The sequence below is a fragment of the Dicentrarchus labrax genome, unplaced genomic scaffold (genome assembly GCF_905237075.1).
Source record: "Dicentrarchus labrax unplaced genomic scaffold, dlabrax2021, whole genome shotgun sequence".
NCBI classification, from domain to species: domain Eukaryota; kingdom Metazoa; phylum Chordata; class Actinopteri; family Moronidae; genus Dicentrarchus; species Dicentrarchus labrax.
This window is the reverse complement of record NW_026136719.1, coordinates 22,481,876-22,505,292: the sequence shown is the minus strand read 5'-3', so window position 1 is coordinate 22,505,292 and position 23,417 is coordinate 22,481,876. Positions and strand designations below refer to the sequence as shown.

At 39.9% G+C, this 23,417-nt stretch overlaps 1 protein-coding gene across 2 annotated transcripts; it reads left to right on the top strand.

Moving 5' to 3' along the window:
* Positions 1-9,010: 9,010 nt before the first annotated feature.
* zdhhc7 (zinc finger DHHC-type palmitoyltransferase 7) lies at positions 9,011-23,192 on the top strand. 2 transcript variants are annotated; one of them, XM_051379522.1, is made up of 8 exons: positions 9,011-9,167; positions 10,494-10,592; positions 16,280-16,630; positions 17,641-17,765; positions 17,942-18,038; positions 18,700-18,781; positions 19,405-19,535; positions 19,803-23,192. In XM_051379522.1, exons 3-8 carry the CDS (start codon positions 16,286-16,288, stop codon positions 19,983-19,985), a joined length of 963 nt encoding a protein of 320 aa, XP_051235482.1. In that variant the 5' UTR covers positions 9,011-9,167; positions 10,494-10,592; positions 16,280-16,285; the 3' UTR covers positions 19,986-23,192. The 2 variants fall into 2 exon arrangements, with proteins under 2 accessions (XP_051235482.1, XP_051235481.1); XM_051379521.1 differs by having other exon boundaries at positions 19,782-23,192.
* The last annotated feature ends 225 nt before the right edge of the window (positions 23,193-23,417 follow it).

Sequence of the window (23,417 nt, the reverse complement as noted above, 5' to 3'; positions counted from 1 at the left end):
CTAAAATGCCATGCATATCCCTCATATTTGATGAATTATTATCCATGCACTAACATCTGTGCCTCCCTATCATGGTAAGATTATTTTACAGTAATCTTACTGTATGTGCCTCTGCTTTGTCTGTACTGTAAACTGTACTGTTCGATATATTTCAGCTGCTGGTAGCCATGCTAGTGATGTCTGACTAACAAATATCTTGGCTGAGTCAGATGTTTTGTTAAGATCTTGGCAAACGGATCTTCTTCCTTTTGAATATGTTTCCATGGCAACCTCTCACCTCTTGGCAAGCTCTCTTCAGTTATTTTTCCACAAGGTATTCAATTACTGACAGTGCAGTAAATTGTCAACAGCCATTTTCTCATTGTCTCTCATGCTGTATTTAGAATTGCAGTTTTCTTAAGAAAGATTCTAAATCATATGATTTTCATGTTTCTATCACACAAAAATTTAATTTTTGAACTGATTCTGTAATGTGGTATATTATTACTGATAAAGAAGGTACAATGTAATCCTAGAATTGCACTCTTTAAACTCAATTATTTAAATCCTGAATTCACATATATATGTAAGACAAACATGACCTATAGCCTGTTGACAACTACAAACCTGGTAATCTGTCCAATCTCTGCTTTATCACCTTTATTTGGATCTGCTGATGGCACAGAATTGAGGGATTACATTGTAAAATTGGCTATAGTGTCTGTCTGTCTGTCTGCCTGCATTCCTATAATAAGATTTCTGATAAGCTGGTCTGTTAGATTCAAGTGTTAGGATGAGTGTGGATGAGTCACACATGCTGTAGCCTGATTGCTCTCAGAGCAAACACATCATGGAAAACTCAATATGATTTCCTGTGCAGAGGCTCTTTGTGGTTTGCTGTTACACAGAGAAGAGTAACAAGATAGGGAGGAGCTCCAGGTGTTAATACTGTTTTTACACTGATTTGTGAAAAGAATCCTCAAAAAATTGTTTTTATGATTGTTACTTTTTGCCCTGTCATTAAGAATAAATGCAACATCTTTCAGACAGTGAAGGTATTTAAGTTTTATTAGGATTTTGCTTCGTTTTTGTGCTTTAACTGGAAGAGCAATACTTCCATCTTGACTGAGATCAAAAAATGAATGACCCATCCATTTTAAATTCTTGGTCCATTTTTAACTTGTGTAATTGTGTGTTATTAGCAGTGTTATGATCAAGAGGCAACATGGCTGAACACAAGTATTCAAGACTAAACAATAATAATGGGAAAATGATTTTTGTAATGCTAATACAAGGTAGCATTATCATTATCTATAAGTGCTAGAGCCTATCCCAGCTGACACTGGGTAAGAGGCGGGGTGCACGCTGGACAGTTCATCACAGGGCTGACAGAGACAAATAACCATTCATGCTCAAATTCACACCTACAGGCAATTTAGAGTCACAAATGAACTGTGGGACTATGGGAGGAAGTTGGAACACCAGGAGGATACCCACGCAGTCAGTGCAAACTCCATTCAGAAAGGCCCCCAAATTCAGTCGGTGGGTTCAAACCCAGAACCTTCTTGCTGTGAGGCAACAGTGCAAAGCTCTGCAGCACCGTGCCGTTGTGCTTGTCTTAGTTTTACATGTGCAATGTAAAATAGTTTTTCCTCAGTAAACTTTTGAATGTGTCAACAAAAGATTAATTTAATTGCAAGCAAAAGCAAAAAAATACTAAATTTTTTCCATGGAATTTGGACTGTAGTGTAATGATCTAATTTCAGATTGAATGCAGGTTAAATTGCTACATTGACATGGCTGCAATAACTACTGTTTGACATCAGTCTGTTGCATAAACCCATCTCGTCCACTGTTCTGCTATTTGAAAACAGGGATCTTTGTGTTCATAACACTTGTTTACATACATAGCCCCAGCTCACTGAGAAGATCTGGCCATTAACCTTTAACCCTGCAGACGCAAACTGCGTCAAAATACCTTTTCCAGAAAAAAGGATCCTAGATTATAGTAGTGATACCCCACACATGCCAAATGACAATATTTTAAAGAGCCTAACTGTCATTTAAACCATCATCCTGATACAATCTAGTTCAATTCAATTCAATTCAATTCAATTTTATTTGTATAGCGCTAATTCATAACAGAAGTTATCTCAGGACACTTTCCAAATAGAGAAGGTGTTGCATATGCATAATATATAATTCTGACTAAGTACTGTATGTATAAAATGCTTCTATCTGATATTTTACCTACGATACTGCATCACACTCTGACCCCTCCTCCAGCTTTTGCTTTTGGTGTACTACCCCAAGATTTGTAGGGGCCCCAGGCCACCCCTATGGAAAATTATTGGGTTGTCAATAGCTGTGGCAATACCAAATTAAAAGATAAGCAAAAACATCCACCAGGCTCAAGAGGTTCAGATGATGAGGGAATCAAAGGAGACAGAAATAATTTAATATAGGGTGGCTGACAAATGATGCTATGAAATGATCTACAAACGCTATAATCCAGATTACCAACTTCCTAAAGGTCCCGGATTAGCAATATAATGCCCACTAATGTATCTTTTAATGGAGGCTGTCGTCTCTCTTGAGCATTTTCATCATATGGAATCAATGGTTTAGGCAGGAAATAGAGCCTGCTTTGCTTCATGTCAGATAATGGTCAACAGAGGACAGACATAGAGATGTTTTCCCACAAAGTGCAATAATTCCCTAAGCAAACACATCAGAAAACTCTTGAATAACCTCTGTCAGCACTCTTGATAATCCCAGTAAAAAGCTCCTGAAATGACTGCCCTTTCCTCTAATATTAAAGTATGCTTTCTAGATGAGTCCCACAGAAGCCTTTGCATGGCGCAACCACCATAATGTGTTGCTTCTACTAAATGTCTGAACACAATTGTATCTGTTTTGTTCTTTAATAAAAGGCATGTTGGATTTGTACCACCTGTAAGACAGTTTTCAGTGGAAAAAGAGCACATACTGAACAAATTCCTACATTGGTTCTGATGTTGCATTAAGATATCATGCTAGTCTATTTGCATGTTTAGCCCATTTACCAGAATCATTTCCACTTTTTAGCAAACCATCATCCCAGGTATTTTCCTACCTTCCAGGCAGCTGTCATTTTCTGTTTATTTTTAAGAGCATGAGATCATCAAATTGAACATTTTACTGGTTCCAATAATGTAATAAGACTGATATGAAGTTGGTCATTTCAATCAAACCAACAATGTTAATTTGACAAAAATGAATCCAAACTTGATGTTCACTAATGGAAGTGTCAAGTCATCAATGGCAGCCTAGAAAGATGGCAGAATCACATAAAAAGGGAAATAAAGAACTGGCCACTATATGCTTTTGGAAAAATAGTGTAAAACAAAGAAACTACTCATATAAAGGCCTCAGTCAGTGAGGTTTTGTACCTTCTCTTCTCGTAACCGCTAACCACTGAGCCACTGTGTGGTCAAAATATGATCTCCTAAAATCCTCTTAAACACTCCTCCTTTGACTTCTCCAAGTTTGACATCTTACTTAGTGATTCTCACATCTGATATAAAGTGTCCAGAACAGGATTAGCACTCTGTGTAGCCCTAATCTTACATGATCACAGAACGCTAACTTGATGTCTTGTTACTAGTGTAGAAAAAATCTCTTAAAAGCCAAAGATTACCTGGGTGGGCCTCAGATTTAGATTTGAAAGAACCCTTCAGCTTGTAGTAAGTGGTTTGGGAAGGCTAGCAGAGAGACAGGCGTGTGAGGGAGCCCAGAGATGGAGGCTGTTTGTGGAAGTATGAGAATGATTCAGTCAGTTAGAAACAGAGGCAGAACTCAGAGGGGAGAGGGGGAGAGAGAGGAAGTCTGTCTTTGTTGAATTATTGATGGACCTCATCCACTATGTGGTCTCTTACACAGCGCGGCATGCAGCAGTGGGGTAAACCGTGAGTCACGCCTCAACTCCACCAAGGTCCAGACTTAGGAGGATCTCCACTGAACCGTCACTAACGCACCCACACACACACACACACACACACACACACACACCTATATACAGACACAATATTGCTCCTCTCTCGAGTCCCTATGAAAAGGAAAGCTAAGCTTACCTTAAAAGCCCTCATATAAACTTTGCATTGATCTTGGCAAATGTGATGCAGCACTCAGGAAGGGTGGGATTTGTGTGTGTGTGTGTTTGGGTGTGCATGTGTGTGCACAAAAATCTATAGCCTGCAGCCTGTTAGCTTAACTTAGTCTACAAACTGGAGATAGGGGGAAACAGGTAGCTTGGCTGTGTCAAACCGATTATATCTCGCTAGTTTATTCTGGATAAAAACCACAGAGTAAAAACGACACTTTTCTGTGCAGGCTACCTGTTTTGCATTGTTTTCGATCTTTGTGCTAAGCTAACTGGCTACTGGCTGTAGCCTTATATTTAATGGGCAGACATAGAAATAGTAAATATCTCCTCTGCCAATAAGCAGATTTCCCAAAATGCCAAACTTTTACTTGTCTTTCAGGCAGAGAGGTGGCAAGGACTAGCTACCAGTTTTAAGAAGGATAGATTTCCTTTACCAGGAGTTGTAATAAATGGGTTGCCACTAAAGGATGAACATAATTTTTTTAAAGTAGAGTGGAGTAAGGCTTCCGGCGTGCCACAGTATGTAGTACTTTTTCCATGCTAAACTGAGATGATCCAAAAGGATCCATGGCATCTGCTGGGTCAAAGCTTAGCTCTAATCCTATCACATCAAGGCAAACTCTGGAGAACCCAAGGGAGATTTGGCAAGAGTGAAAAGCAATATGTTTAGGGAATAATGTCAGCCTAACAAGCTATGATGCATAAACTACAATTTATTTATTGAATGTTGCAGGTTCAACCATCAACCATTTTCTGTCGCTCACCTTTCCCATCACTCTCCACTTTGTAATCTTTAATAAAAACATGTTAAATTAAAACAAATATAGTCTGCTGCTTGTCATCCTCTAATGTGTGTGTGTGTGTGTGTGTGTGTGCGTGTGTGTTAAGGAGGTACTTGTTTGTCCATTGGATCCTCTCACCAAAGCCTCAATGTAATCCATTGTACCTTTCAGTGAAAGGAGGAATCACCGAGTGAAAAAGATGTCCATCACCATGCTTTCAAAAGACATTCAACTCCACCATGACAACACACTGTAGGAGCTTTCTATAGATAATGAGAAAGGTGCATTAGTAACCTTTAATGCTCTTGAGCTGTTATTTGAACAACAACATCTTTGTGTGCGCACTGCAACCAAACACACAAGGAGAGCTGATAGCCTGGAGGGCAAAAGGTCTTGGCCCTCGTCTGTTTTATTCTTGCAGTTTCGAAAAAGCCAACGGATTTCCCTTCTCAGAAAATCCCCTCTAAAAGGCTTGGATTTGTGTGGGCGAGGCGAAGGTGGATGCAGCAGAGATAAGCCCTGTGCTAGGTTAGAGGCCACTCCATCACGGTCTGTGTCATCTGACACTCTTTTGCCATTTCCTTGTCACGTTTGTCTGTCTGACAGTTTGCATGCACACAATTTCCGTGGATATTTACAGAAAGATTGTAATGTATAGCCCCCCTGTCAGGTGGAATATGAATTGGCAGAATTAGTCCTTAAAAGCTACCTGATCATGTGATGTTTACACTCAATGCCACTGGCATTTGCATTTATACAGATTTTAAAATATTGTACAGTAATGCCTTTACAAAGAGAGAAAAGAGGAACACAAATAATCATCTTGACCCTAATTTGAATTTGTTTTTTTCTAAATGTATCTTGATTAAATAGAACATATTAATGGATTCAACTAAAACATCACCAAAGGAAGGACTAAAGGAAATGGCAAAAATATTGTGATGTATATATATATCCAGCACACTTGTGAGTTCTAATTTTATGGAAGTGTTTTTAGATTAGTTAAATCAATTTATATATTTTATATAATACAGTAAATAATTCCATGTAGCATCCTATGATTGACATAAATTGGATCCAACTGCAATTATTTTACTTCTTCTCTCTCTTTTTACCACAGATAAATCAATGCCAGGCCGTGGTGTTTAATTTAAAAACACAAAGGCAATTTCTCTCAAGGTGCTTATTCTTATTATTAAGAATGCATGAAGACTCTTCTGCTTTCTCTCTTTTTCTTTTTAACAAGACATTTCCCTCAGATTTTAAGTCTCAAAAGGCCACACTCTGGCATCTAGTACTGCAGCTCAGTCCTTGTGCTTTGTCTCATAGCATGAAATACAATTGGTCTTATCAAGTGTGAGGAGTTAGTTAAATTATTCTTTCAAAGGAATAGTATTACATGTTGGGAAATATGCTTATTCGGTTTCTTGCTGCGAGTTAGATAAGATCATCTGTAAGATAAATATAAAGCTAATAAAAGACATAAAGACTGGAAACAGCAAGCCTGGCTCTGTCCAAAAGTAGGTACCTACCAGCACCTCTAAAGCTAAGCTAACCGGCTGTGGGAGGTATTTTATTATTATATATTTATTTAATAAAAAAATATAAGTGATATCGATCTTTCTATTGTATATGTGTATATGTATATTTGATATGTGCTACTTCGTCAACTGTGTTCTCTAATGCCCAGTGTCTCCTAAGGGAGACAATACAGGCTAATCTAATCTAATAACATTATTTTAATAGTGTCTTAACTGCCTGTATTGCTCCCAAACATTACATACGTTCATACCATCTTCAAGTTCAAATAAACAACTAATTGATCGTCTCTGTGTGACTATCTCAAATGAATCTGACATGAGTGTTACACAATAGACAATACCTGAGGTTTAGATTAGATTTGATTTGATTATAATGCATCATATGAAAATGAAGTGGTTTGTTGAGGTGTTACATTGTCAATGGGTTATGCTAAAACATTCTTTAAAAACCCATAACATCTTCATCTATCTCAATTCTGGTGTATCTGGGAGACAGCCAACATGTGAGACTCAGCTGTGGCTTTGTTCCCAGGCCAAATGAAAATAAGGCAGTCTCTGCTGACAGACAAATTTCTGTGCTAATGATGCTAACATTAGTCTGGAGTTGTGCTATCCTGTCATGAACTATTCTCCAAATGTATTGTCTCTCTCCTCTTCTCATCCCCTCTGATGTAAGCAAAGCCCATGTCTTCTTTTCCCCTTTTATTACACACACAACCACGCACACACACACACACACACACACACACACACTGAGCTACAGTCACATCACACACTTGCTCCAAACCACTCTGCTCTCCACTCCACTTTGCTTCACTTCATTTCACTCCAAAAGCCAGCATGTCAACAAAGGGTGGGAGGGAATGCACCAAAATAATAATGCACATGGGAACCCAAGGCCCCTGCCAGGAGATTTTATTTGTTACATGAGCACTTAGCATTCATTATTTAATCGGATACAAGACTCCTGATTACATCAAGAGTTAAAATCAAATACCCCTGCTTGTCTCAGTTGCTATTCAGAGTCTCTAATGTCTACTCTAGTAAATCTACACAGGAGATATTTTGGGGATGTATATCATGTGGGGAGAGCCCTTAGGAGGATAGCAGTAGAAAGTTTACATGTAGCCACTGGGGCTGCTCTTTTGGCAGTCAGTCAGATGCTTATAATGGAGAGAGAGAGAGAGAGAGAGAGAGAGAGAGAGAGAGAAGCAGTTCTGGAAATGGAAAGGGCTTCAGTCCCCTGATTCAGCCTTTAAGCTGCTTTAGAGGATTGCTGGGTATTTTTTCTCTCCCTCCCTCTAAAACAGACAGCTGATATCGGCTCTGAACCAGAATGGGACAGGGCAGAAGCCCTGAGCTTTCACTGCGCAGCTGCAGACATGGGGCAGAGAAGGTACAAGCTGCTTTGTCTTGGCTTTATAATCCACTCTTGGGAAACACGTGACCTCAGAGACTGCTGCCAGGAAAGGTTATTCTGCTCCCTACTGGAGACATGCTGCCACAAGTGGGCATCTGTCCCCAGCTGACCACAAGAGACCTCAATCAGGACACGCTAAATATTTCACTTAGTCATACCATGTGTTTTTCGTCAGCTGTCAATCCCAAAAATGCCTGACGTGATATCACAGACTGGTCCAGCAGTGTCACATGCATGGAAGTTTAAGGCTCAACAGCAGGACAGTTTTATGCTTTGCAGAACTTGGGTTTTGGTGAAGTTCAAGGTTATGGTCACTGTATGTCAAGACGATTCAGCGAGTTTGAGCTTTTGAGAGAGACTGTTCAGATAGGGAAAGCCAGAGCACTGTAAAATATTCATCCTTTATCTGGTTCACCTTATCAGGGTTGGAGTGCTGGAGCAGTTCAATAGCAGATTGATTTAAAAAGTTTCCATGCAACCTTAACAGTGACAGAAATTAATGCAGACCTGATGTTCACTGTGAAGGGTGAAGTCAGTGTTTGATGATACCGTATGGAAATAAATGAGCATCAGAAAATACATCCAGAAACCTACAACTAAAAGTCATTGAAGTATATTTAAAAACACTGCAGGGCCCTTAATTCAATACGTTGGGATACATAATTCAAAAGATGAAAATACTTTGAGACGACGAGTTACTATTCTATAGTTGATAACAAGGTTGAGACTTGTTAGACTACATGGAAGAGAGTGGAAAATACATCCATGCACACATACATAGGCCACAGTGTCTGCATAGGCATATACATATATTAAGCCAACACACATACATAAACTGACCCACCTTATGGCATGCATCGAATGCATTCTCAGGAACATTTAACAACTGCTCAACTACAAACTGTAGATTATCTTAATAAAGACAGTTATACTTTAAACCTGCTGTATTTCACTTTCTCAACGTTTATTCGGAGAGGACCGTGCATTGCATTTAGCCAATAGCACCCGCGAGTGGAGAACTGAGATTATCACAGTTTTGCAGTTGCAATTCTGTCAACATCCACAAGGTGACACTATTTAAGCAAATATCCGTCTCCGGACATTCACGAACGGTGACGGAGAAACCCGAGGCGAACCCCGGAAGCTCCGTCGTTACTGGTCACTAGTCACTGTCAGCCCGTTGTTAGAGATGTGTTGCTGCTGCTGCGGGCACGGCTGTGTTGGGGCTGGAGTTTAGCTGAAACGGGACATCAAAATGTATTAAGAAGGCGTTCCCAACAACGGAACTTAGGAATAGTAAGGTATGTAATATAGCTGTCACTCGGGAGGCTCTGCCTTTGCACTCGTCGCTCGAATACAGTGTTAGCATGCTAGCTGTTAGCTTCTGTAAGTGGCTAGTTAGCAAGCGAGATCTGCCATCCGGATACATGTGAAGTGTCAGGCTAGCAGTGTAGCTGTGTGTGTGTGTGTGTGTGTGTGTGTGTGTGTGTGTGTGTGTGTGTGTGTGTGTGTGTGTGTGTGAGAGAGAGAGAGAGAGAGAGAGAGAGAGATAGTGTACAGTTTCAGTCACGACCTTTACTGTTATTGCAGCATGGATGTGAAGATGGACTCTAATCTCAGTCTCAGTACTGTTATTAATCTGTTGAGTTGGGGGTTTGTCTGGTTAAGTCAGGGTATTATCTGACTGTATTCAGGGTTGGACAGCCTTTAAACTGACGCTATGCTCTCCCACTGTTTCCAAATGTGTAATTGTTCAGTACATTTCAGTGTAGTAACTGAACACAGACTACAAGTGTATGCAAAAGTGTGGGCACCCCTTTACAAATAACAGCATTTGGTGATTTTTTTTTTAATTGAAACGGTGTAAACACAGCCTCTCTATGATATGGAACATAAAACACAATATTGTCAACAAGCATTAATGTGTAGTTACATTTGCCTACAGGCAGTTCTCTCCAAGAGTTTTCTTGGTCTTTCAGATCTCGTCTTGTCGTCCAGAGTGTCCCTAAAACTGCCATCTCTTAATTATACTTCACACTGTGGAAACTGCATTAATGTTTGCTGAAAAAACTGTATACTAGAAAAGGTTGTGTTAACATCTTTTGTTAGTTTGGAATCAGCTATATTGAGGTAGTCAAAATACTGTGGATGTGATTGATTCACCGCCTCACAGTTCAATCAGTAGAGAAGAAAAATCTGCAGCAGACTATTAGCAGAAAGTACTTGCAGTGTCACCACATTGCTATGAATAGCCATCATGATGGGTGTGTTGTGTTTTCCTGGGAGTAAAAAAGGGGAACACTTGCAAACTGGTAGACATCACACAGTCATTCAGCTGGGGGGGGGGTGTATCAATGTGTTTCAGTCAGTTGCCAATCCACTAATGCAGTCTAATACAACAGACCTGCAGTAAATCATCTCTTCATGAAGGTTATAATGTTGAAATGCTTTTAGAGTGGTCTTGATTCAACTGTAGTTTGTGATGATAACCTAAATAATGTAATAATAATAATAATAATAATAATAATGTATCATAAATGTATTATACTGCATTGGGAGTGTTTGTATATTGATAATACGTTTTGATCCCTAAACACAGTTGTTTGTGTATGTGTGTTTTTTTTCAGGTGTCAGTCTACTTGCTAGTCTACCTATGTACTTCATCCTGAATGCTGGTCCAGGAGGTACACACCACAGCATGTTATTGTGAAGAGAGAACATATTAGGTAGGTTGTCCCACATTTTTTGTTTCACAGAGGATGTGTGACAAGGACGAACAGCTCACCCTATGTCTGCTGTTTATCTCTTATGCAAAAGCTGGAAGAGTTGCATTCCTCATTTTGGCTTTCACTACCGAAAAGGAGGCAGTGAGTTGTACACTATGACTAAACTGTTTGTACCAGAGAGCATTTACTTGAGAAGTCATTTGCCACCTGGCTAAATGTTTTGTAATTACTTGCCAGAATTTTTTATTTTTTTATTTTTTGAAGACAAGCCTGCAACATTGAATTCTAATATATACACACAAGTATAATGACGAGAAATGTAAAACAAGCCTTCAAAGATAGTTTGGGTGGTTTGTTAAAACAAGCTGTGGAATAACACAACATTAATTACTAAAATAGCATAATTGTGACTGTTCACTTCAGTTTTGTGTCAAATAGTGTACTGAGTTTAGAGCTGGGAGAATCAACCTTGTGGTGTTTTTATGTTGTTGTGGATATTGTAGGTTGAGTGTTTACTTTGTACAGAGTAAGCCATAAAAATGAAAATAATAAGGCATGTATTGGTTGTTTTTGTAATATAATTGGCCATTAGGATTTTTGTGATTTATTCAGTTTTGTCAACATTCCCACCCAGGAGTGGTTTTATTTTTGTTTACTCACTGTTTTCAGTTCGACTTGTGGTTGACCATTAAGTTGTTTGGCCCATTCTGGAGATGTGACAGTGAAACATAAAATCACTTAGTAAATCGAAACCCATTTCTTTCAGGAATATTTTTGGCTTGGTTTTATCAAATTTTCCTTTACTGTAGATGCCAGCCCATGCTGTGACTTAATATGTGATGACCCTGCAAAGTGATCTGAGCAGGATGACACTGAGGGGACTGCTGGTTATGTACGTCAGCGAGGAGACAAGAAGAGAGATAAGGAGAGGAGGGGGAGAGAGAGAGATTGAGAGGGACCAGTGGCTCTTGTGTTGTGCCCTTTGACTGGGAAGGGCAGACAGCTGGACAAGCAGCTGGTGTGGCTTTAATGGACCTCCCTTTCATTGAGCACAGTAAAATCAATACGCCTTAAATTAGCCAAGAGTGTTTGCTACCCTCTTACAGATGATATTAACTCTGTTTTTTAATTCAACAGAAGTATGCCATTCAGTTCTGCTGTTGTGTGGTAAACAAGGCTGTTTGTTATTGAATACACTTGTTAAAGTCAAATTGACAAAGGCAGGTACGCATAAGCCTTCTACAAATGGCATTGTCGACCTGTGTTCACTTGTCAGGTCACATTTCTCTGCATCACTGTAATATTTCTTGACCTTTTTTATCGACAAGATTCATAATATGGAGAGACAGCTGTGTACTAGAACTTTACATTTTTCTTCAGCTTCTGTTTCTTTTGCGATCAGTTAATATACTAGGTGATGCTATTAACAGTAGCCTCAGTCATTTTTATGTGTGTAGTGCTATCAGTTGAGGCAGTGTTTTCCTCCAGCCTTGATCTTTGTGATGTAGAAAAATGGCATTTTTTCCAAGGCAATTCAGCTGTGCTCGCATCATTTAGCATGCTGTCCTGTCAGTAAGAGTGGTGGGTGTTTATTTTGTTCACTCCATGGTTCACACTCTGCTTACTTGCTGACAAATGTCTATATTTCCAGTGTTTTCATGGTGTTTTTTGAGGTATTATTGACAGCTGGCATAGCCAGAGTAAAAAATAAAAGATTGAGAAAAAAATCCTGCTTTGTAAAACCATGAACATGCCTGGATCGGCCCTGATCCCAATCAGATGGAGACCTCCCTTGTCATGTTGTTATGCACAATGGAGAACAAACCTGCTGTTGTTTATTTATGAGGAGCTGTACTCATGATGTGTGTTTCATATTAAAAGAACAATCTGTAATTCCTGGCCACATGCTCCAAAGAAATAGGGGGCATAATTTCACCTCCTTACACCCTCGACGCAATGACGGTGACCAAGATTGTGCACAGTTGGACATGTAATAAACCATGCAAATTCTCCTCAGCTCCTCCAGAGGATGGATGTCAGTGGATTTGTCTCCATTCAGTACAGTTCAAGCTGATGTACTATTGAGGCTGGGTCTTTCTGGCAGCAGGGTCAAGTTGACCATATACACTGATCTATAGACCCCTAAAAATGTGCATAGATTTAAAGTCAGTACCTTTTCCCCAGCAACCATTTTCACATGACGTAGGAGTGTGAACACAGGCGTTACCAGTGATACTACTTACTAATTATTCAAAAGAGAACTTCTTACTCTTGGAGAACTTACATTGGTCTGTTGCCAGCCATGACCAACCTTATCCAACTGAATCAAAACTGCTGCTTTAAAATTAAATACAGTGTAATGTATGATCAAAATCAGGTCCTAAAGCCAGTTGTGTGCACAAACCTGCTGCATAGCCAACCTCTTATTAGCTTGCCTGGCTTAGAGCATAAAAAGATTTTAATAGAAATAATTTATACTGTAAGATAATGTAGATTTTTTTTAGCATTTAGCTTTAGGTTTAGCTTTTTAACTGGATTTCTGTTTTTCTGGCTGTCAGGAAGATATCTTTGCTTGTTTGGAGTTTCAGCTCTGCGGGCCTAAAATGTCTCGTCCCCTTTGACATTTCCATTTTGCAAGCAATTTCAATGACACCCACTGGCATGGACAGTTTTTGGATGCAAGTAGAAACAAACAGCAGCGTGGTGTTTGGAAGGGCGCCTGGTTGGCTAGTCAGCTAAAGACTGAAAGCTTAGCTCTGCACCACCCATCTCACTGGAAATGTCTCATTTGATTTAAATGCTTAGTAAAAAGGAAGCAGTCGTTTGGCTCAAGGCATTATCTCAGGGTTTACCGGAACATCACACCCACGGATGCAATAAGTACCGCTACCTAACAAATCTAGTTAATTGTGTGGCTTAAGAATGAGAAAATAATTGGCGGCTGGTAAGGTTTTAAAAAAAACTACAAGGTTGTTCTTTCAGCTGTGTCTCTGTCTTTCATTTCAATGAGGAATTTTACTGCTATGTCAGTACATTCTCAATTTAGCTACACCTTTTTTCAGTTGAATATGAAATGCATCCCATATCTTCTATCACATAAGAATTGTGTGAAATTCTTCTGGGTGGTTTGCTCTCTTATCTAGATAAGATGGCAAGTCCTGCCTGCTCAGTAGTAAGGTAAATAATGATCATTCATCTGGTCTAAATACTTAATGAATTTCACACTAAGTCTACTGCTATAAATTAACTGTAGATATCTTATGTGTTTCATTGTATTAAAGGGGTAACTCATGGTGGTATCTAGTCTTTAAAATAAAAAAGGAATGTTTAGATCTTTTGTGTAATATGGAAACAAAGAATCGATAACAAACTTACAGATATGACATTCAATTTTTCTAGATATCTGATATGCAAATAATTTCCAGCTCATTTTGGCTGTTGCTTAAACTCTATGATATATAATAACAGAAGAAATTAGATCAAAAATAGGATAACAGCTTGCAACTCAGGTAAAGTCACAGCTTAGAAATACCTGCGACCGGGCATCATGTAGCACTAAGTACTAGAGAAGGGGCTGCTGACAGGTGTTTTTCACTGGTGCCTGTTTCTCTTTGTTTTTCACAAATGAAAGGGGTGACAGCTATTAAGGATATTAAATTTATAATGTTGAAGGAATGGCCGACACTGAGGAACCATTGCAAATAGCAGCTGCGCTATCCGTTTCAGAAACTTTTAACACCGCAGACATACTTGTCCCTCTTTTACACTCACAGAAGTGGTAATGTCACCTTATTATCGCGCACCCTGGCACTGGGTGACACAGCGTCAAGATTCAGCCTAGTTAACGTTATAATTCAAGCATCATCTTATCAGCTGTATTGGAAGAAATTGCAGATGTTCCATTTTAAAGCATATATCGGCCGATACCAATCTTCATGCGTCCCTAAAAAAATGTGTTTTCGACTGTGGCTTGGGAGGTAGAGCGGATCGTCCACTAAGTGTCCTTGAGCAAGTAACTGAACCCCAGATGGCTGCCGACATTGTGTGAATCTATGTAAATGGAATTAGTTCCTGTTTCTGATGAACAGTTGGCACTTTGCATTGCAGTCTCAGCCGTCACTGTGCAATGTGTGTGAATGAGTGAATGTGACTGCAATGTAAAGACCTTTGAGTGGTTGGAAGGCTAGAAAAGTGCTACATACACTGATCAGCCATAACATTATGACCTCTGACAAGTAAAGTGAATAACAGTGATTATCTGGTTATCATGGCACCTGTCAGTGGGGGGGATATATTAGGCAAAATGGGCAGCGTGATGATTTGAGTGACTTTGACATTGGCCAAATTGGGATGGCTAGACGACTGGGTCAGAGCATCTCCAAACCTGCAGCTCTTGTGGGGTGTTCCCGGTCTGTAGTGGTCAGTACCTATCAAAAGTGGTCCAAGGAAGGAAAAGCTGTGAACTGGAGACAGGGTCATGAGTGGCCAAGGCTCATTGATGCACGTGGGGAGTGAAGGCTGGCCCATGTGGTCCGATCCAACCGATGAGCTACTGTAGCTCAAACTGCTGAAAAAGTTAATGCTGGTTCGGTGTATTTACCATTAACCATAGACAGATGGCCGTTTTGGATCAGACCTCTAGCTAATCTAACAGTAAATATTAGTTAAAGAAACCTAAAATCACAGATTATTACCGTGGTTAAGTGGTTTACTTTGTCTCTGTGAGTCACAGTGAAGTCTGCCAGCAGGAGATAACTGGGCCTACAGATTATTATTAGCCCGCAATCCTCACATGTACCTCAGCTGTAGGATCAGTTTCCAAAAGGGATCATGGCAGCCATTGATTTGTCTTCGAGCTGTGGATGGTCCTGAATGTTCTCTTGTGACCTTGACGTGAATAAAAAGGAAGACGGTCCAATGACTCATGTCTCTTGTAGTAACAGCTGTGTGGCTCAAAAGCCCCTGAGCTTGAAGTGTCCAAGAGTCCAAGGTTGACTTACCCTTGCTCATACATTTTCTTTGACCCATTAGTGGTGTGGTGTAAGGATGGTTATATCTTGGTTGGTTGTCCATTCAGCTCTTTGGTTTAAGCTGAGCAAGTACTGCCCAGATTGCCATAAAACAAAATAAAAAAAGATATTCAGTGTCTGATGTTCCTGATGATTTTCTGACCATGTGACCTCTCCTTACTTATAGTACAGGTAGGACAAAATATTCATGCGATCAATACTGTTTTAACTGGGCTCTCTCTGATATTGTGACTGACTTGCACAAACTTGCTGCACAGCCAGGCTCTTAATAGCTTGCATGTCTTAGGGCATAAAAAGATTTGAGTAGCCATCAATTATACTCTGATGTAATGTAGATTTTTAATAGAATGACTGTAAATCAGTTCCATTGAAATCAACCCCTGGCTGCTTCGGTGACTCATTTGTGTCATGAAAGAAAAGTCAACGTCTCACTTAGCTTGCTCTTTGTACTGTATGTACACTTGATAAACGTATTTGCCTACTTGTGCAGTTTGCATATCATATGTATGTTATTTTACCTAACATACTGTACATTATAACAGTTGTTGTAAAAAATGCTGTGTACTTAAGGAAATAACTACTGTATATGTCCTTTTTTTTATTGTGAGAAGACAGAGACAAGTTTAGTCTTGCTTTGAATATTTCCCATCTCTCCAGGGCAGGATGCAGTCTTCAAACCACCGACTGCGAGATATGGAGCAGCACCACCCACTGCTGTCGGCAGGGGCAGACGTCGAGACAGGGAGCCTAGCAGCCGGAGTGATGGTCGGGGGTCCCCACGCAAGCCACACAGCTGGAAACCGCACACTGTGGTTCATTCAGGACAGCTGTGGGATGGTGTGTGCGGGCATGACCTGGTTCCTGGTGCTCTACGCTGAATTCGTAGTGAACTTTGTCATGCTGCTGCCCAGCAAGAGCTTCTGGTACTCTCTGCTGAACGGGGCCACCTTCAACTCCTTGGCTGTGCTTGCATTGGCCTCGCATCTGCGCACCATGTTGACTGACCCGGTAAGGATGTTGGGAAGAGTAAGAGTGGGCAAGGTTGAGGATTTAAGGTGGAGGAAAGGAAGGGGGGCAAGGAATCATCTTCTGATTCTGATTTAGCAAAAAAATTGGGACAGAACGTCTTCTTTTTTAAATTAATTTGCTAATCTGAGAACAAAATGTTTTTGTTTTACCAAATACTAAAGGTGCTGGAACAAATTAAGGATTTTAGTGCACATCTGAATAGCTTTGAATGATTTCCAGTTTAAGTGTAGTCACAAACATCTCGTCTTATGTGAAGCCTTTTGATCATTTCATATGATCAATAAATTGGTATGCCTTAACCTACTGTAGTGTGTGATGCCACAGGGATTCTTCAGCACTTTGTTACTGATACTTTGTGACTACGCTTTGTGAATTCAGACAATTCATGCTTCAGGGGGTTGTAGGTCAAATATTGTTAGTGCTGCTGCTGCAACGTTGACTCATTGAAAGTAGATGTGTGATGACAGCTCCACTGGTGCTTTCTAGCCCAACAGCCCAGCCTTAACAATTGCTCTACTTAAAAGCCTAAAATAGTACACAGAAGGCTGTGCAGTAGTGTGTCAAACTGGGGTTTCAACTGAGCTTCAAAGGTGTATTTGTGTATTTCACTTTAAGGGGTAGTTACACCCAATTGTGATTCACTCAGGTATGGGCTTTATTTGTAGGCTCCCAGACCAGAGAGATGGCTTTATTATGTACCATACCCTACATTTTCTCAGGCAAAAAAATAACCAGCAGAATCAATGTATATTGCAAATTCATTTAAAATCAAACATCCAATATTACTTAACTCCCAAAGATGAGTTATTATTGGAACAGTGTGTACAAGTAGGTTCTTTTTAAGCCTATTTCACATGCCTGGAAACATAAAAACAATTGTTAAATTGCTGCATACAAAAGACACACAGTTTGACTTCTGAGCCGTAATGGCATAATGCATTTATTTTGACATTTATGACTTTTGTCTTTGTCTGTCTTCCATCTCTTAGGGTGCAGTTCCTAAGGGCAATGCAACCAAGGAGTACATGGAGAGCTTACAGCTGAAGCCTGGTGAAGTCATCTACAAGTGCCCAAAGTGCTGCAGCATCAAGCCAGAGAGGGCACACCACTGCAGGTCAGTCTAAATGTTGTCAGTTTTACACAGATTTAAATTGTGACACGCTCCTTTACCCCAGCTGTGCTTTTGAAAACATCTGTGTATGTTTATTTTGTCTAAACTGGACCGGTATAGTTAATGACATTAGCAGAGTCAGTGTGCCTGCATTAATGTCTTCTTCCTCCTGCCTGCAGTATTTGTAAAAGATGCATCCGGAAGATGGATCACCATTGTCCCTGGGTCAATAACTGCGTGGGAGAAAAGAATCAGAGATTCTTTGTACTTTTCACTGTAAGTACACACACAAGTGCTCATGGAGTAGTCCATTTAATTTTAATAAGGGGCTTGGTAAGGATTAGAAATGTATAATTTTTTATTATAATAAATGAATAAACAAGTTTACATTATCTCACTAAAGTGGCATCTCAACTCTTTTGTACTTTCTTTACACTTTTTTTCCATTAACATGATTTAAATTTTATAATTACTTAAATTATATGGCTTTATATCATGTATAGGAGGATAAACGGACAAAATTCCCATCTTTTGTTGAAAACTGTCCCTGTAGTAATTTATAATGAAATAACCAGCTGAGGTTCACAGCTCGGCAGCAATGTTGTGCACACTGGACACAGACCTGAATGACATACTGTCACAGTAATTTATGAGTCTCATGACAACATCAGCATTTTTTCATGGCTTCATGTGCTGACTGGAACTTTTTTGATTACAGAAACATAAAGCTGTCATTTATGCCTGAACAGCACATGGCCACCTATGTGATAAAATGTTTAGTCTGCTCTCTTTACAGATGTATGCTCTTTGAAGAATTTAACAGTAAAAAAAAGAGTTTTATGACAACCTTGTGGGATAAAAGTGGAATGGCTTTCTCTTTTTTTTGTCACCTCTTCTCATTATCCATGTCCTCTCTTTTCTGTTCTTCTTTCTGCAGATGTACATAGCATTGATTTCTGCCCATGCCCTGGGCCTCAGTGGTATGCACTTCTTCACCTGTATTAAAGTCCAGTGGAATGGTAAGGCCCCTCTCTTGTCTATTGACTATGACATGTGTTTGAGTCAAAAATACAAACACAGAATGTCAGAGAATTGATTTGTGAGTCAGAAATACAGCTATTTATACAAGAGATTGAAACCGCCACGAGAGACGAAGATAGATAGACAAGCAGAAAGGAAAAAGGAAAAAGAACTGTTGTGTTGTAAGAACAGCTGCTCTGCACAGGTACTCACAGACCTGCATTGATCTTTTCCAGCTCCCTTGTGGGTCTCTCTGTAGGAATGAACCAGAAAATGAAGATAATATTTTATCCTTAGAGCTGCAGCTTCCACCGCTCTCTACAAGATGATACTCTGACTTAGCAAGGAAATATTTTATAGCAGTTTGTTTTCCATGCTAACCAGTGTTACCAGGCTACTGTGACGGGTGCAAAACAGCATTCAAGTTTACACCAGGGCTCGTCCTTAGCTGTAAACCTTTTATTTAGTTTTTCAGGTAACAGAACAGAATCAGGTTCCCTTAAAGGGAAGAAATATTAACCTTGGCATCTCGCCTCTTTAAAATGCATTGTTAATTAAGTTGGAATTTCAGTTGTTTTGTGCAAAATAAACACCACCTTGCTTCCTCTTTTGCTTTGACTAGAGTGCAGCGACTTCTCTCCAGGGGTATCTGTGCTGCTGCTGATCTTCCTCTGTCTCGAAGCCATCCTCTTCCTCACTTTCACAGCTGTAATGTTTGGTACGCAGATCCACTCCATCTGCAATGATGAGACGGTCAGTATCCACTGCAAACTTTGTTCCTCTCAACAAGTTGTGTGTGTGTGTGTGTGTGTGTGTGTGTGGCAGGGAGGGTCACTGTAAGATGAATAGTTTAATACATTGTTTTCTCAGATTAGGAAACAAAGTATCAGTATGAGACCCCATGTTTTTTATTCCTCTGGTTTTAATTTAATTGTGTATCTTAGCATGCTAGTGAGCCAAAGCAAACAGACAACTTAATGGGGAATCTTTTATTCACAGAGGGGTTTGAATGTCTTGCAGGAGATTGAACGTCTAAAGAACGAGAAGCCGACATGGGAGCGTCGCATGAGGTGGGATGGAATGAAAACGGTGTTCGGGGGTCCGCCCTCCCTGCTGTGGTGCAATCCATTCACAGGCCTGCGTCTGCGGCGCTTACTGCTGTTGACCCACGGTCGGCGTGGCGGTTCTGAGTTTTCTGTCTGAGAGAAGGGCAGGCTGATGCAGTTCACCAACACTTGACTGTCTCTAAAGCAAGATTTCTTATATGCCCACTGGCCGGGGCTTAGATAGACCTCTGCTCCTCGAGGCTGTCCTTCATTTGTGGGTGACAGGGGGAGACGAGCTGCTCCAGTGGGACCCCAGTGCATCACAACCCCCACTGAACGTTTGTATTCTCACATGCTGATGTAGACCCAACACCTTTGGTCAGCACAAGTATGCTGAACAACTGGAATATTGTTTTTTTAACATGAGCAGCTTTTTGGTTTGTTTGTGTGTTTTTAGGTAAAGCATGCAGTATGTAACTCAAGTGAGTCTTTTATTCCTTGTGAGACCGTCCAAGGTGCCGTTTGACCTCAACTCATGCACCTTCAGTACACAACTTCAACAGTTTGTTCTCTTTGCTGCACACATGAGATTCAAGATTAGTGGTTGAATTTTTTGGAGGGGTGGATCAGCAACATATCTCTCATAATCACTGGACCCAGACAACTGGATCTCAATGGGGAAATGCTTGAAACTGCTCGGTTGGACACAGACAGGGGAATCACAGTCAAGGACATGCACTACTTACATGGCCCTTGAGTAAAGGACTGGGTATGGAGCACAGTGGACATCAGACATGGAACTGTGCGGCCTTGATTTGCATGTATAACAGCTCAATCAGTCCACATCTCAGCCAGAAAATCAGGCTTTCACTATCCTCAAATGAATGGACAGGCTACAGTGAACACAAGCCTCATTCTTATTCAAGAGGACTGAGTGGCTTTTCCCGTTCATCTGTTCCTCTCATTTGTTATGTTTGGTCCCTCCTTGAGCTGAAATTGTTGATTGTTTAGGTTACTCGGGCCAGTAGAAATTCATTTTCTGTTGAACTGCTGAAGCTTCTCTACCTTTCATCAGAGTGACCGCTCCTCAACAGCTGGCCGTTATCACTCTCTGGAGATGACTGCTGTAAATCCGACTTTTTTTTTGGATAATTACAAATCACTGTTTGAATTAGTTTTATGTATGTGTACATAAATTTGCCATTCCGCCACTCCTACATGCTGCTCCACATATCATTCTCGACAAACAATCAGTGACCCCGCAGACCACGGATATGCCTCCCAGTGTTTTCATAACAAAGTGATTCAGGTGGAACAACTTTGGCTGCTGAAAAGGCAGAATGTTATTAAGTTTGAATTGTTTTACTCATACATATTTGTCCTCTGTGGAAAATCAGAGGCTACTTACTGGACAGCTGGATAAGACTTCATAGCATTTAAACTCTGAAAAACAAGCTTACAAACCCCCCCTCGAGACGCAGCCAAGTCTCAGACATGGTGGCTTTGTATTCTCCTTGGCCACCGTGTGGTGCCACATTTTGAAAAAGAGAACTTAAAACACTAGCACAACCTCTTTTGGCTCATTGTGAGCTCATTCTGATCCACAGAGCCAAGCTCCATTGTGCAGTTGGCCTGTAGAATTGAAAAGAAACTGCTTAGCCGAGGTACCAGGCTCATTATACAAGCTTTAATACTGAACAAAGTCTCGGGGACCTCGGCAGATGCTTGCGAGGCCTTTCCTACTTCACTCCAGAAATGTCAGGCCTGTAACATCTTGTGGCAGGGCAGTAGCAAATACTATCTCCGTGTTATTAGAACATGTGTCCACGCCTTTTAAAATCATTGAGTCAAGTAAATTTATCAGTTTCAAAGGTTCGTGTCATCATTGCCATATCTATGTGTTTTCTCATTTTGTGACAACTCGTCTCCTATTTTTACATAATCAGTGGGCCGGTTTGCACTGGATGAATGTGGCTTTTTGAATCTAGAGTTCAGTTTGACTGGCGGGCTGGTATTATCAAAGTATTTTCAAATCTAGATTCTCAAAGTCTCATTTTATCGCTTGTTGGACAATATACTACTGTTTGTTCTCATCTGTGGTTGTCAGGAGAATCTCCACTGTTTACACTAAATGATGATACCTGATGCTCTATGGCTATAAAGTTTAAGGAACAAGCTATCATTAGAATGTAAAATATATCTATTTTGGGACTAAGGGACACAGCACTAAAAGCTAACTGATATCAGGGGATTTTATTAATGCTGGCCTCTCATTTCTCATTTTATTCTGCTGGACTGCATCACCTCAGCAACAGTTATCTGAATAAATGTAGGGGGACTATGATTTTTCCTTGAATTCCATTATCCTAACATGCTCAGTGTACTTTTTAATTTATGGAGATGCAAAATGTCAAAGTCAAGTTTAGCCAAACACACAGTGTGTTCATTAAGATTATATACAAGCTGTCTTTCATTTATACACGTGCATAAGACTAATCAGAAAACAGGAACACCCATGCTGTGTAGTTTGGCAGATGCATAAAATAGGTTGCTATTTAAGCAACAATTACTAAAAATAATTGCAGGTATTGGTGGCAAAATTACACCCAGAGCCAATGAGAGGCCTAGAGTCTAAAAAACACAAAATGCCATTAGAGTAGAAGCAAATATCTGAAGCAAGACTTGAGGTAAGAGTGCCAGGACTACAGTGCTAAACCTTTACTTGTATGTGTATGAAGTAGAAGAACAACAGAGCTAATTATGGATTGACAAATATTGCTGTGTTGACTGAGTATAAGCGTTTGATGTTGACTGGTATAATTGCGTTGGGTTGATGTATTTCACAATAGGTAAGTCCTGTTTCATGACCAAACTCGGATGCTGTGGATCATAATGTCTTAAATTAGGATTCTGTTACAGGGTGTATAGTTTTACATTCATACTTAACAATAGAATCAGTAAATAGTGGGAGAAGATTGTTTGACAATGTGCACAATTGAGTAAACCAAGTCTATCAAAGGTTTTTCTCATAGTTGGCAGTTAAAGAGGATTTATGTAGAAAATATAGGACAAAGAACAGTTTGTGAAATATAGTAATGATTCTTAACAGGACGGATGTTTGATCATAGATTTACCATTAACATTGTCATGAACAGCTGAGAGGTTTTGTTTCCTGCTCTCCTGGGAGAATGTTTCCTCAAGAACAAAAGTCCTTCAGCTTTATAAACAAAGTATACAGGTTACTATTAACAATATATAAATGGAATGTTTTATTACTTTTTTTTTTTTATTAATGTGTCAATCTTATAATGTCATATCTTTAATGTCATTCTTTTACATAATAAACTTGATTAAATTAAAGCTATACATTGTGATTGACTGACCATCATATACAACTACCTTTCTCTGTTCCTGGCTATGTTCCTGGATAACATGGAAAGTGTTTCCACAGAACATGCTGCAGATCTGCTAGATGCAAAAAAGAAGTCAGAGTCAGAGCAGTTCGCCTCAGTGGTTGGATAGAAATTATGATTCAACTGAAATTGGGAACTAAGTATTTCAGCAGCATCAAAGAAAAAAAGATCCAGTA

Bases quoted from the DNA above. Each gene is read 5' to 3' on its own strand.
- zdhhc7 (XM_051379521.1), top strand. From the start codon at position 16,286: ATGCAGTCTTCAAACCACCGACTGCGAGATATGGAGCAGCACCACCCA. The intron at 16,631-17,640 runs GTAAGGATGTTG...TCCATCTCTTAG, and splicing joins GCACCATGTTGACTGACCCG to GGTGCAGTTCCTAAGGGCAA. The intron at 17,766-17,941 runs GTCAGTCTAAAT...TCCTGCCTGCAG, and splicing joins GAGAGGGCACACCACTGCAG to TATTTGTAAAAGATGCATCC.